At 36.1% G+C, this 15418-nt stretch overlaps 1 protein-coding gene across 2 annotated transcripts in view; it reads left to right on the top strand.

Moving 5' to 3' along the window:
- LOC130013510 (uncharacterized) overlaps positions 1–15418 on the top strand; it is an 85257-nt gene that overhangs the window by 20512 nt on the left and 49327 nt on the right. For both annotated transcript variants that reach the window (XM_056102102.1, XM_056102101.1), the window contains exon 4: positions 12755–12890. In XM_056102102.1, the coding sequence (XP_055958077.1) occupies positions 12755–12890 (136 nt within the window). The remainder of the gene's footprint in view (positions 1–12754; positions 12891–15418) is intronic.

Raw genomic sequence — 15418 nt, 5'->3', positions numbered from 1 at the left:
TGTTTTTAGCTTGTGGTGTCTCTAGAGGTCACAATTTTTATCTGAATTAAAAAAAAAAAATGTTTGAATATATTACCGTTACACCCCAATGATGGTTGAATTCAAATTTTGTGGAAATCAGACCAAAACTGTCAGACAAAATGGTCACCCCTCGTATGCAAATGGTGTAAAAATATGGTACATTTTTATATCAATGTTTTGGACCCTTTTGAGGCCACAATTTTGATCCGATTTTGATAAAACTTAAAATTTATGTTTATATCACAAAGATCTTGGTTCCTTTCGATATCCGAATGTACACATAACTTCCTGGATTATGGCCCCCTGATTGTTCGGAAAATTGCATTTTTATATGCCCAGGTGGAAATGTGGACGTATATAGCCGTCGCCCCTGTCTGTCCGTCCACAATTTCTTGGAATGCTGTAACGCCAAAAGTTATCTGATTGTTTAAAAATTGATATATGTTGTTTATATTAGTGAGATAAGAAACCTTGTTAATTTCTGTTAATTCTAAAGTTATGGCCCTTGTTTGACTTTGTTTCACCTTATGAACGCTCTAACATCAAAAGTTATCTGCCGATCTGTATGAAATTGATAAGCGTCACTTAGATTAGTAAAAAGAAGAATACCATTGAATTTCAGCAATTTCCGTTTATTACTTCTAGAGTTATGACCCTTGTTTCACTTTATTGCACCTTGTGAATGCTCTAACATCTCGATCTGTATAGAATTTATACGCATCATTTAAATTAGTAAAATGAAGAACCCTATTGAATTTAAGCAAAATCCTTTTATCGCCCTTGTTTCATTTTGTTCAACCTTGTGAATGCTCTAACGCCAAAAGTTATCATCCGATCTTTGTGAAATTAATATAAATTATTTAAATAAGTAAAACGAAGAAACAATGAATTTCAGCAATTTCCGTTTATTATGTCTAGTGTTATTGCCCTTGTTTCACTTTGTTGAACCTTTTGAACGCTCCAACACCAAAAATTATCATCCGATCTGTATGAAATTTATATGCATCATTTAGATTAGTGAAACCATGAAGCCTATGGAATTTCAACAATTCACAATAATTACTTCTAGAGTTATGGCCTTTGTTTCATTTGTTCAACCTTGTTAATGCTCGATTGGTGAAAGTTATCGTCTGATATGTATGAAATTTATATGCATCATTTAATTTGAGAAATGGAGGTCTATTGAATTTCAGCAATTTCTGCCCATAATTAGTAAAATGAAAAAGCCTGTCAAATTTCAAAATTTTCTATAAATTACTTACCGAGTTAAGGCCCTTGTTTCAGTTTGTAGAACCCTGTGAACCCTCAAACGACAAAAATTATAATCTGATCTTTATGAAATTGTTTTTGCCGTTGCCCCTGTCCGTCCGTCCACAATTATTTGTGGACACTCTACAGGTCACAATTATTATCCGATTTCAACGAAACTTGAAATATAGGGTTATCTCCCACAGATCACAGTTCCTTTCAATATTGGCATGTATCGGACGATAACTTCATTATAGTCCTTGATTGTACGAAAAATCGCGTTTTTAGCTTGTGGACCCTATAGAGGTCACAATTTTTATCTGATTTTGTTGAAATTTAAAATATAAGTTTATAACCCAAAGATCTTGGTTCCTTTTGATATTCGCACATATCGGACCGTAACTTCCTGAATTATGGCCTTGATTGTACTAAAAATTGCGTTTTGAGCTTGTGGTCACTATAGAGGTCACAATTGTTATCTGATTTTAAAAAAAACGTGTGAATATATCACAGTTATACACTAATGATGGTTGAGTTTGAATTTCGTGAAAATCAGATAAAAATTGTACGCAAATAGTGTAAAAATATGGTATATCAAGGTTGTGGACCCCCTAGAGGCCACAGTTTTTTATACGCCCACATTTTCATGTGGACGTATTATGCCGTCGCCCCTGTCCGTCCGTCCACAATTGTTTGTGGACACTCTACAGGTCACAATTCTTATCCGATTTTGACGAAACTTGAAATATAGGTTTATCTCCAAAATATCTCGGCTGCTTTCGATATTGGCATGTATCGGATTGAAACTTCATGGATTATGTCCCCTGTTTGTACGAAAAATTACGTTGTTAGCTTGTGGACACTATAGAGGTCACAATTTTTATCCGATTTTGTTGAAACTTGAAATGTAAGTTGATAACCCAAAGATCTCGGTTCCTTTCGATATTCGCGCATATCGGACTGTAACTTCCTGAATTATGGCCCCTGATTGTACAAAAAATCACGTTTTTAGCTTGTGGACCCTATAGAGGTCATAATTTTTATCCGATTTAAAAAAACGTTTTATTATATCACCGTTACACCCTAAGGATGGCCGAGTTCGAATTTCGTGAAAATCGGCCCAAAATTGACAGACATAATGGTCGCCGTTCGTTCTCAAATAGGGTAAAAATATGGTATATCAAGGTTGTGGACCTATAGAGGTCACAATTTTTATCCGATTTTGTTGAGACTTGAAATGTAAGTTTATAACCCAAAGATCTCAGTTCCTTTCGATATTCGCGAATATTGGACCGTAACTTCCTGAATTATGGCCCCTGATTGTACGAAAAATCGTGTTTTTAGCTTGTGGAATGTTACACCCTAAGGATGGCCGAGTTCGAATTTCGTGAAAATCGGCCCAAAATTGACAGACAAAATGGTCGCCGTTCGTTCTCAAATAGGGTAAAAATATGGTATATCAAGGTTGTGGACCCTATAGAGGTCACAATTTTTATCCGATTTTGTTGAAACTTGAACTGTAAGTTTATAACCCAAAGATCTCGGTTCCTTTCGATATTCGCGCATATCGGACCGTAACTTCCGGAATTATGGCCCCTGATTGTACGAAAAATCACTTTTTTAGCTTGTTCTCTATCCATCTCTCGAAAATGTGGGAGTATCCTGCCTGGCAGCCGCTGGTATCCGATTTGGATGAAACTTTAAATATACTCAGCCAAATTATAAACTTGACACTGATGAATTTCAACAAATTATTTTTTCTGTAAGTCAAATAAATTTTAAAGTATTTCTAACGATAGTAAGTAGTAAGAAGCCTTTAATTTCTTAAAATTGTAAAGTCACGTGGATCACATGACTTTTGAGCATATAAAGATGAAAAACCTGAAAAACACAAACTCGTGAGGTCAATCGATGCAAGTTTGCTTATACTGAATACGCACACGTAAATTGAACTGGAAAAACAAATTAAAATTGTTATTTTCATCTTTGTTAGAAAATGCCGCGCCTTTCAAATGTAGAACGTCTACGTGCTATAGGTAGGCTCTATGCTGGTCAGTCTGTGGTCACTGTTGCAAGAGCCTTTAATTGTTCACGCCAGACAATAATTAATCTTAGAATGAGAGTGCTTCAAACTGGAACTATTGCCGACCGCCCAAGGGCGGGAGTGCCACATGTGACGTCACTCCAGGAAGATCAAGCAATACGATTACGTCATCTTAGAAACAGATTTGTCACTGCAACCTCCACAAGTAGAGAGATGTTTGGTGAAAGGGTAACTGTACAAACTGTTCGAAATCGCTTGCAGGCTGCTGGTCTTCGAGCTCGGAGGCCCTATAATGGACCAATATTGACACCTCTTCATCGCCGTAACCGACTTGTGTGGGCCACAAGACACATAAGATTTACTCAAAGACAGTGGAATTCGGTTATCTTTAGTGACGAATCTCGATTCACTTTGAGATTTGCCGATGGCAGGGCCCGAGTGTACCGCAGACGAGGTGAACGTTATGCTCAAGTATGCGTCAGACAAGTTGACCGATTTGGTGGCGGCAGCATCATGGTTTGGGGTTTTTTTTGTGCACATGGACGTTCTCCTCTTGTTGTTGTCCAAGGGAACTTAAATGCTGTCCAGTACAGGGATCAGATTTTGCAACCTGTTCTTCTTCCGTTTATGCAGAGACATGGGCCTGGACTAACGTTTCAACAAGACAATGCTCGACCCCATACAGCAATTGCTACCCAGAATTTTTTAAGAAATGCCAGTGTCCAAGTCCTGGATTGGCCGTCGCTTAGCCCCTCCCTTAATCCTATTGAACACATCTGGGACGAACTGGGTCGACGTGTTCGTCAGCAAGTGAATCCACCACTGACGTTGCAGGGCCTTCAACATGCTCTTGCTGAGCAGTGGCGACATCTTCCTCTGGTAGTGTTTACTAATGTTCTGAGATCCATGAGAAGACGTTGTGTGGCAGTACGAGACGCTAGAGGAGGCCACAACCGTTACTAAACACTTTATTCCGATTGTTCTCCAAGTCTGTGAATTTCATTTTGGGGGGTACTGTGACATCACGAATGTTATCAATGTCAAGGACTTTCGGCAATACGTATTCTTGCTTTCTGTTGATGTCAAGGTCGTCTGTGCACAACATAACACTAAAATAGTTGCCTGAAACCAAATATTAAAAATCTAGTCCCAAAAATCCCGAGTGTCAAGTTTATAATTTGGCTGAGTATATATGTTTTTATCATAAAGATCTTGGTTCCTTGTGGTAATAACACTTATCCGAACGTAACTTCCTGGATTATGGTCCCTGATTGTTCGAAAAATCGCATTTTTGCTTGTGGATTCTCTAGAGGTCACAATTTTTTTTCCAATTTTAAAAAACGTTTAGATATATGACCATTCCACCATAATGAATGTTGAATGCGAATTTCGGGAAGATCAAATTGAAACTGTCCCACCAAAATGGCTGCTCTTTGTACGCAAATTGTGTATAATTATAAGTATGTAATACAAAGATTATGGACCCTCTAGAGGTCACAATTTTTATCTGATTTTGATGAAACTTAAAACATATCTTTACTTAATATTCCATAATCTTAGCCCCTTTTGATATTTGCCCTTTTCAGACCATAACTTTCTGGTATGGCCCCTGATTGTACAAAAAATGTGGGCGTATCCTGTCTGGCAGCCACTGCTTATAAGATTTTGATGACATTTAAAATGTATGTTTATAACCCAAGGATATCGACTCCTTTCAATATTGGCCCACATCTCAAAGATCTTGGTTCCTTTCGATATGGGCGCAAATGAAACGGTAACTCCAGGATTATGGCCTCTGATTGTACGGAAAAATCATGTTTTTGGCTTGTGGGCACTGTAATGGACATAATTTATATCCCGTTTTGACGAAACTTAAAATGTATGTTTATATCCTAAAGATCTTGCTTCTTTTTGATAATGTTGGACGATAACATCCTGGATTATGTACGAAAAATCTTTTTTTATACGTCCACATTATAATGTGGACGTATATTGCCGTCGCCCCTGTCTGTGTCTGTGTGTCGCCTACAGGCCACAATTCTTAAAGGGACAATAACACTCTTGCTGGCTTGACAGCTCCAGAAAATAAAAAATAGCCTTATTCGAAGTACTAGATGTGTTAGTGTCCTACCTGTTGTGTAAATTATCCATTACATCCTAGTTTACTTGTCCAGAGGGTTAGTACCCTAAGGAACATCCCTATTGTTTGGGGTGCACGCCCAACCTCCAGGGACAGTGCCACGCCCATTTTTTTTGTGTTTGTCTGTGTTACTTACAGCCGGCAATTCTTAATCGATCGTCTTGAAAACTTTTTTATACTTATTCCTTATATCCTAAGGCTGACCTCTATTATTATTTTTGGTGCATGCCCGACCTCCTGAGACAAGATGGATTATCTTGGAACTTGGTATACTTATTCCTTATACCCGAAGGATGGCAACTATTGATGTTGATGCACAACCCCCTCCTCCACCCCACGCCCCCTCCGCTTTCGGCAATGCCACACCCACTTTTTGTTGATATTTTGTCTGTAAATGATATACAGGTTGCAATTATAACAGATTTGGATCCAATTTGGAATGATCCAGCATAGGGTTATACCTATATATATTGGTCCATGTCCAACCCCCAGGGGCAGAGCCACGCCCAATTTTTGTGTTTTTTTGTCTACAGGCTGGAATTCTAAATGGATCATCTTGAAACTTGGCATATTTATACCTTATACTGTAAGGATAGGAACTATTTCTTTTGGTGCATGTCCCAACCCCAAGAGGTGTGGTACCACACCCACTTTTTTGTTAGCTTTTATCGGTAAATACTCTACAGGTTGCAATAATTAACAGATTTTGTTCAAATTCAGCATAACAGGGTGGTATATCTATTTATATTTTATATCCAACCCACGGGGGCAGAGCCACACCCAATTTTTGTATTTTTGTGGCAAAACAAACGATTGAGCGATTGAAATTTCCGCCTAGCCTCGATCATCATTACTAAAGTCAATACGATAAACAGCATAGTCTCGATTATCCATTTAATCATTAAATCGTGAAGGAAAGTTATGCAGTCAATTGGCTCATAATCGACTAAAGATTGCAGGTTAGCGATGCCATCGCGAGTTGATTATGGTCTGGATAGGTTAATTAATGTCTAATTAATAATTTAGATAACATTTCAACCCTAAAGAAAGACCTGCAATAGACAGATTTAACTCTTGCATAATGTATGTTTAATTATGGCCCCTGATTGTACAAAAAATCTCGTTTTTAGCTTGTGGTCCCTCTTAGAGTTCACATTTATTATCGGATTTCAAATGTCTTTTGAATATATCACTGTTACACCATAATTTTGGTTGAGTTTGAATTTCGTGAAAATCGAACCAAAACTGTCTGACAAAATGGCTGCCCCTTGTACGCTAATAGTGTAAACATTTGGTATATAACCATAATAATAATAATGACTTTATTTTGTGAGGGAACATATTTAGTACATGAGTTCTAATTTTCAACTTATTATTATTATTATTATTACAGCATATTTATAGTGCATCCTTTCATATAACATGTTCAGGGGCACTTTACAAAGTGACAATGTAAATCACACATAAACAACAAGATTATGGGCATGTTAACGATTGTATACAGAGTCAATTAAAAGCCTGATTAAATAAATGTGTTTTAAGTTGTTTTTTAAAAGAATATAGAGATGTACAACATCTTAAACTAAATGGTAGATTATTCCATAAAACAGGTGCTTGATAACTAAAAGAGCGCTGATCATAAGAGACTAGTTGAACAGTTTTGGGCTTTAAAAGTAGTTTATCTGATGTACGTAATGTTTGGCCAGGTGTATAAAGTTCTAAAAGATCTGAGAGGTAAACAGGAGCTAAATTATTTAAACATTTAAAAGTAAGTAATAAAATCTTAAAATCAATTCGATATTTAACAGGTAACCAGTGTAAATTATATAAAACAGGACCACATTTCTTAGTTAAAGTAACAAGTCTAGCCGCAGTATTCTGTACTTTTTGTAATTTATCTATAAGCTTTAAAGGTAAACCAACTAAAAGTGAATTAAAGTTATCTAATCGAAAAGTGACCAGAGAATTAACAAGTGACTTAGTGGCCTCTACAGTTACACATTTACGTATTTTACCTATATTTCTAATATTAAAATAGCACAATTTACAAATATTATTTACTTGAGCTCCCATAAGCATAAAACTATCAAAGATAGCGCCAATATTACGAGCAGAATAAGATGAAAATATATCACAATTACCAATTACAACAGGGGGGTTATCTTGTGCAGATTTACTTAATTGATGCCTTGAGCCTAATAACAAATATTCGGTTTTATCATCATTTTATCGGTTTTATAATCAGATTTGTTTTCTGCCACAGATGTTCAGCCTTATTATGGTCCCTTTTGGCTTCTAAAATAGAATCATTAAACCACTGCGTATTGGGACGAATAGTAAATGTTTTCGTTTGAAGAGGAACAAGCGAGTCCAAAATTTCAGCAAGCTTTGAGTGATATTGGGTTGCCTTCTCTTGTATATCTTGAATACGTTGAATGCCATTGAAATTCGAGTTCACTATTTCCGCTTTAAATTTATTTATGTCAAATGATTTAAACCTTCGATATGTTAAAGTCTTTCTTGTTGGTTGTGGTTTCTGGATCATAAGATTAAAAGTTGCCGGGAAATGATCAGATATTAATTTGTCCGAGACAGAGAGATTATCCAGTTTAATATCACGTGGATTAGTTATCACCAGATCGAGAATATGTCCACCGTTATGAGTAGAAGAAGAAACATGTTGTGTGAGAGATCTATTATTCAGCATATCACAAATATTCACCGCGGTAGAGTTGTTGGAATCATCAACATGAAAATTAAAATCTCCCCAAATAATAGTGCAACACTTAGTCATCATCAACTGGTCCAGAAATAATCCAAATTCTTCCATAAACTTTTGACACAATTTGCTATTGGGCGGGCGGTAAATTGTAATAATCCTAGTTTCCTTGAAAGAAAACTGTAGAGAACAATCCAAAATTTCAAAAGAATCAAAACGGTCATGACGGATTTTCTTACACTTAATAGATGACCTAAATATAAGTGCTACACCTCCTCCACGTGAACCGCGAGGGCAATGTTGTATAGAATATCCATCAGGTACTAAAGCTGCGAACAGTCATTATTCAGCCATGTTCAGTTATTCCACAAATATCAATAGAATTTTCGAAATATAATCAGATATAATTGTTGTTTTATTTCTTACGGATCTGGCATTAATTAATCCAAACGAAGTTGTTAAAACTGACGCTTCATTTTCGACTGCCTTTCTAATTTGTATAAGATTGTTGTTTATCTTCTGTTTTGTTCTAAAGTTTTTGATCTGTTTGTGATCTTTGATAGAGTTTGAGGTGAGCTTGATGAGATTGCTAAGATTAATGTTAATATTCAGTTGTGATTGATAGTAAGTGAGTTGATTCAGATAGCTCACTAGCCACAACAGATACAAATTATTATGAAACATTTTGATAAAATACTGCATTCAGAGTTACTATTTTAAACAAAAACACACGCAGGACAAATACACAGCTGCCTCCTAGGCGCTTACATAATGTTTTCAATCTAGGCTTCCTAAAATTAGGCCTAAATTTTAATGAAAAGGCGATAAATAAATGTTTCTTCGCAATAGTTACATTTAAACAGCAAACACTACTTCGCATAAAAATGTTCCACATGCACGACAATAGAACTGAAATCTGTCGCAAATTTATCAACAAATTATAACTTATCAAAAACTGTTATACAATTATTTGAAAGTAAAGGCTTTACCACGCCTGCGCATTATTAATATATATTTGTATGTCGAAATCCACATTAATCCACAATAAACCACGAAAAACACAGAGCACAACAAGGTACAGTCAACCACTATGGCATTTACAATAAAAGTTGCAGAGATCAAACAATTTGTCAATAAAGGTTGCTAACGGCAGGCCCATCTGGGCGGCCATTTTGAATTTTTGACAGTTGACAGCTGATCGACACTCTGTAAAACTAGCAACTACACAGTAACAATATTTACAAAGTGTATATATATCATATTATCATAGTATAAAATATAAAAATAACACCGATTTGCTTCTACATGTTTCAATATATTTTCATCAGGAAGCCATTGATACTAATAATGTTGCAAGGTTACTCTCGTGACGTCACAATAGAGGTACATTACATTGCATGAATGAATGAATAAATGAATGAATAGTGATGAATGAATAAACAAATATAATATGTACATAACACACTATTCAGTTAGCTACTTATCAATAGGAGATCAATTAAGCTAATTTATTTGTTTAGCAGAGGTCTAAATTTTTTAATGAAATATTCCTCTTTAACTGTTCTCTGTTTTGTGCAATCATTTAGGAGCTGGTAAAACGGGAATATTTGGAATTTTGTATTAAAGTTGTGTGCACATATGTCCAGATGTTCGCTCAGGGATATCATGCGATTTCCGATAATTACTGCCAGAGTTATGGCCCTTGATCACTTAAAAAATTTTTTTGTGGACGCTCTAGAGGCTAAAGTTAATATCCGATTGACTTTAAATTTATACACAGTGTTTAAGGTCATGAGGCAAAGAAGCCTATTGATTTTAAGCAATTTCCGATAATTACTGCCAGAGTTATGGCCCTTGATCACTTCAAAAAATCTTGTGGACGCTCTAGAGGTTAAAGTTAATATCCGATTGACTTTAAATTTATACACAGTGTTTAAGGTCCACGAGACGAAAAAGCCTATTGATTTTCAGCGATTTCAGTTAATTACTGCCAGAGTTATGGCCCTTGATCACTTTGAAAAATCTTGTGGACGCTCTAGAGGCTAAAGTTAATATCCGATTGACTTTAAATTTATACACAGTGTTTAAGGTCATGAGACGAAGAAGCCTATTCATTTTCAGCGATTTTCGATAATTACTGCCAGAGTTATGGACCTTGATCACTTTGAAAAATCTTGTGGACGCCCTAGAGGCTAAGGTTAATATCTGATTGACTTTAAATTTATACACAGTGTTTAAGGTCATGAGACGAATAAGTCTATTCATTTTCAGCGATTTTTGATAATTACTGCCAGAGTTATGGCCCTTGATCACTTCAAAAAATCTTGTAGACATTCTGGAGGCCAAAGTGAATATCCGATTGACTTTTAATTTATACACAGTGCTTAAGGTCATGAGACGAAAAAGCCATTGATTTTCCAGCAATTTACGATAATTACTGTCAAGAGTTATGGCCCTTGATCACTTTGAAAAATCTTCTGGATGCTCTAGAGGCTAAAGTTAATATCCGATTGACTTTAAATTTATACACAGTGTTTAAGGTCATGAGACGAAGAAGTCTATTCATTTTCAGTGATTTTCGATAATTACTGCCAGAGTTATGGCCCTTGATCACTTAAAAAATCTTGTGGATGCTCTAGAGGCTGAAGTTGATATCTAATTGACTTTAAATTTATACACAATGTTTGAGGTCATGAGACGAAGAATCCTATTGAATTTCAAAGATTTCCAATTAATTACTGCCAAAGTTATGGCCCTTGATCACTTTGAAAAAAGTTTTAGTGTATTATAAATGTTTCATTACCAAAAAAAGTAAAAATATGCGACAACACTTGTTGACTGCCCGGACGATTTAGCTGCTGTGGGCGTATGTTTCGTTGCCTGGCAACCTATCTTTAAAATAGGTAAAAAGGCATATGGAGAATTTAGTGACAGGTTTATAAGTAAATCACAGAGTATCAAGTGCTTCTGGATACGCCATATTCCTTATTGACTCTAGTGGTAAATGTTGCCCTCTTACATGAAAATCACACAAAATAAGACATCTTGTGAAAAGTATGCTGGCTGCAGAAACTCTATCCATGGTAGAAGCCATAGACTCTGCTTATTTCTTAGGATGTCCGTGCAGTGAAATTTTGTATAGTGTGAAACAGAATAGTCCTCGAATTGAAATATTTACAGTAAAAAAATCCTTATTCAAGAATATACATTTAACTAAACGTGTAAATGAAAAAAGACTCGGAATAGATATCGTGAGTATTAAACAGATGTTAAGTAATGGAGACATTTCTAAAGTCATTTGGGTTGAAGCTTGCCATCAATTATCAGACTGCCTTACAAAACATGAGATATCCAATAAATCCCTGGTTAACATTCTTCAACATGGCAGTTTTGAATGGATTCAACGAAAATGACTAGTGTTTTGAAATAAAATGAATTAATGTTAATGCGTTTTTGTTTACATTTAATTTTGACTATCCACTAGGTGAACAGATGTTTCACTTCCATTTATTTTTATTACTTTCTGCAATGACATTCTTTAATCTTTTTCTTTAAAGAGAAAAGGGGAGTGTGTTAACTTACATACATGTACATTGTACCTGTGAAGTAATTTGGGGATCATGTGGCTAAGTGGGTAAGACGCTGGCTTGCTAGCCTGGAGGTCGGGTGTTCGATCCCTGCATTGGCTGAGAAAGTTCATCGCGATTTTCAGGCATGGTTTCCCCTTGTCAGTGATGCAGGACGGAGGGCCTGACAAGGACAGCTGTCTAGTCGTTCGGATAGGACGGAAAACCGAGGTCCCGTGTACACATTGGCGTGCACGTAAAAGATCCCTAGGCAGTTGGAATTTGATATAAGAGTAGGCCGTAGCACCGCTGTATGGGCAAAATTTCCCTCATAGCACACTGTATGGCGTATGCCTGTCTTCATTAGCTCAGGTTATTAGCAGAACAGTAGGACGTTAAACCCCATTTCATTTCATTTCATTTCATTTCGTGAAGTAATTCATGGGGCATACTTTGTCTGGCTTATTGCTCCAGAATGTTCTGTAACAGGTAATGACTGGGGTTTGATGGGAAGGGTATACGTTTAATGGTGGACCATGTGTATCAGATTCTAGTCGACCCAATGGCTTTTAATGATTTTATTTCCAACATGCATCATGAACAACTATTCAAAGACTAACTTTATCTTCTACAATTTCCCGCCAAACTATAGTCTACATGTATATGATGTTTATGTACATTATATTAATATGACTGAACTTAAAAAAAATATCATTATAGTCTATTTCTCTAAAAGTTTCCATACTTTACTTTCTCAACAATGTGGTTTATGTTTGAAGTGTGGTGTAATAAAATTATGAATTACAGAGTCTTTGGTGATTTAACATAGATGACATCAAAATTTGGATGATAAGTTACGAACCCTTACAATATTTTTCAAATTGTATGTGAAGCATTTAGACAATGAGATGATTAGCCCTATTCATTTTTCCCATTCTTCCATCTCTTGGAATATGTGGGCGTATCATGCATGGCAATTGCTTGTTGGTTATAAATATGTGTTATCTGTTTTTCAGAGTAAAAGTTATTCCTGTTCAGATCCTATGCCTGGTGAAATTATAGCTAAAGATGGGGACGTCATTATGAAGCTTGATAGAAAGTATATAGATGGTAGAGACTATAACTTTTTGATTCTGGTTCAAACTTATAAACGTAAGAGTTCTTTTTCATGGATAATCATTGGATCTTTTTGAACTTTGCCAATAGGAAGAACCTTATTCATTTTTATCCCGCTAATATAGTAATATAGGTACAGTACAAACGTTGCGAAGGTTTGACAAAACACGATTATCGTGTCGTTTTTTATTGAGAATTGCCACGATAAATAACTCCGCGTAGCAGTCGCTATCGTGTGCCACGATAGTCGTGTGACACAATAGGCCTCTGTGTAATTTCACATGCAAAATTAGTGGTATTTGTCATAAGCAATCGATGTCAAAACAATATACTGCCACGATGTTATGAATGTTGAATATTTTCGTTACTAATACAGACGCGTTAGGCCACGTTGTATAGTGAGAACACGCGTGTACACATATTCTGCACGATATACAAGCGGTTATATTTCCAACCAGTCATGTAAAGCTCCATGTCTAATACATTTTAAAGGATGCGTATGCATAAGACTATACATGTGTTACACAGTTTAGATATTTATGCTGTGTTCAAATTGTTTTGCATATTTACTGTATTAAGAGTGTATAGTTACGAATTACTCTCGAATCACGGCAAAGATAGACTTTTAAATTGCAAACTATGAAGGTATTTTGGTTATCGGTCTTACAAATAGAAATAATACATAAATAGAACTGGCAACGGGATTCGAAAGCGCTTTTAAGTCAGACGTAAGCTCATACTTACCGTAAAAATGAACTGAACACAACACAAGTCTCCGATGTAAGAGAATATTAGTTAATTATAACCGCTATCAAATCCACACAGAAATCCAAGGCACTCGTTTTATTTTAGAAAAGAATAACTGTATTTCGATCGAAGAGCCTATTCCACATGAACCCCAAATCAATGATGAACTGTCAACTTGTCATGTAGTTTGGTTTGAATAACAGAAATGTCCTGTGTATAAAAGATCAAAGAAAAAAATTGCACTAGCCACTTTGTTTATCTAAAAGGGGCTCCGGCGCAATTTAAGGAATTATTTTTGACCCAATATTAACCATCGCCAATTTTTTAAATCATGGGATAAAGTCAATCAACAAACAATACGGGTCTACTTTATTACAAAAACATTGGTGAACTTATCATTTTGTCTAAAAACATAACGCTAATCAACAAACAATACTATTATTCTTTATTACAAAAATATCGGTGAACTAATCTCTGTCATTGATTATTAGGTAAATAAAACAATATAAACAACCAATGAGTAAAACTGATTTATTCCAATCAATTAAATTATATACGAGTCACGTATTAGTGTACAAGTTTGCTTGTGGACGGGTTAACTGACACCTGTTCAGCTTGTAAATTCCAGATACAAACTGCTTACCGTATTCATGCCATAGACGATAAATAAGCTAATTAATAAAACCGTTCAGTTGCCAATAATTATCACAGACGCAAATAGTTTTAAAGCACATCAAAGTGTAAAATAAATTGCATAACAAAAAAATCATGCTTTATTATAAGTTGTTAAAGAGGCATGTGGCTATTTAAGGAATGACGTTTGTGCACAATATAATGAAATAATTTAAGGAATGATTTTATTGACAGAATATGTCAACTGCAAATATGATGACTAAACATCATTTTGTTCATAAGACGCTCTGCTTGCGTGAACCTTTAAGTCTGTGTCGATTTAAAAAAATTGAACGTTCGTTCGTTCTTGGTGTTTAACGTCTGCTTCAACATAAGTGATATCACAGACAAGACATAGGAGAGCCGAAGCTGATTCCTGTTTTTTAGAATATGATTTTGCAATCTTTCCATTTGGCCTTAGGCCATGGATTTGGTTTAGTGGGAAGTTCTTCCCTTTATTTAATATAAAACATATCGTTTGGTAGATGATTACGTCTGCTTCTGGATTGGTAGATGTCATCGTTTTAGTGTTTAGGTGGAGGCCCGTCTTATCGTGGCCTCCCCTTACTCCACTATCCCACTCTCTGGGTTTGGTATCAGTTTTATTTGCGGAATAGTGTTTAGGTGCCGAGTTCGTCTGACCGTAACTCCCCCTTACTCCACTATCCTGCTAGTTTGGTAGATGTCATCTTTGTGGGGTTTGTGTTTAGGTGCCAGGCCCGTCTTATCATGACCTCCCCTTACTCCACTATCCCATTCTGTAGGTTTGGTGTCTGTTTTTGGTGGAATAGTGTTTAGATGCCGAGTCCGTCTGATCGTGACTCCCCCTTACTCCACTATCCTGCCAGTTTGATATAAATCCCCTATGTAGTTAAGTGTTTAGATGCCGGGCCCGTCTAACCGTGACCCCCTCTTACTTCACTATTCTACTTAGTCCAACTGTGTCCATTAGGGCGTGGATTTGTTCGAAGATTTGCAGTTTCAGATCTGGTCTCGGGAAGAGTAGGTTCTTACTGTTGAATGGTATGTTGTTGGTCTCCATTGTTCTCCCTAGTTCCCTTCTCTCCTCCTTGTATACCTCGCAGTCTACCAGGACATAGTTGGTGGTACATTCTTCTCCGCACTCACAGATGATGACTTGGTGT

Source organism: Patella vulgata, chromosome 7, assembly GCF_932274485.2.
Source record: "Patella vulgata chromosome 7, xgPatVulg1.2, whole genome shotgun sequence".
Classification (NCBI taxonomy): Eukaryota; Metazoa; Mollusca; class Gastropoda; family Patellidae; genus Patella; species Patella vulgata.
The sequence above is the reverse complement of the archived record's forward strand: the minus strand, read 5'-3'. Positions and strand labels throughout refer to the sequence as shown.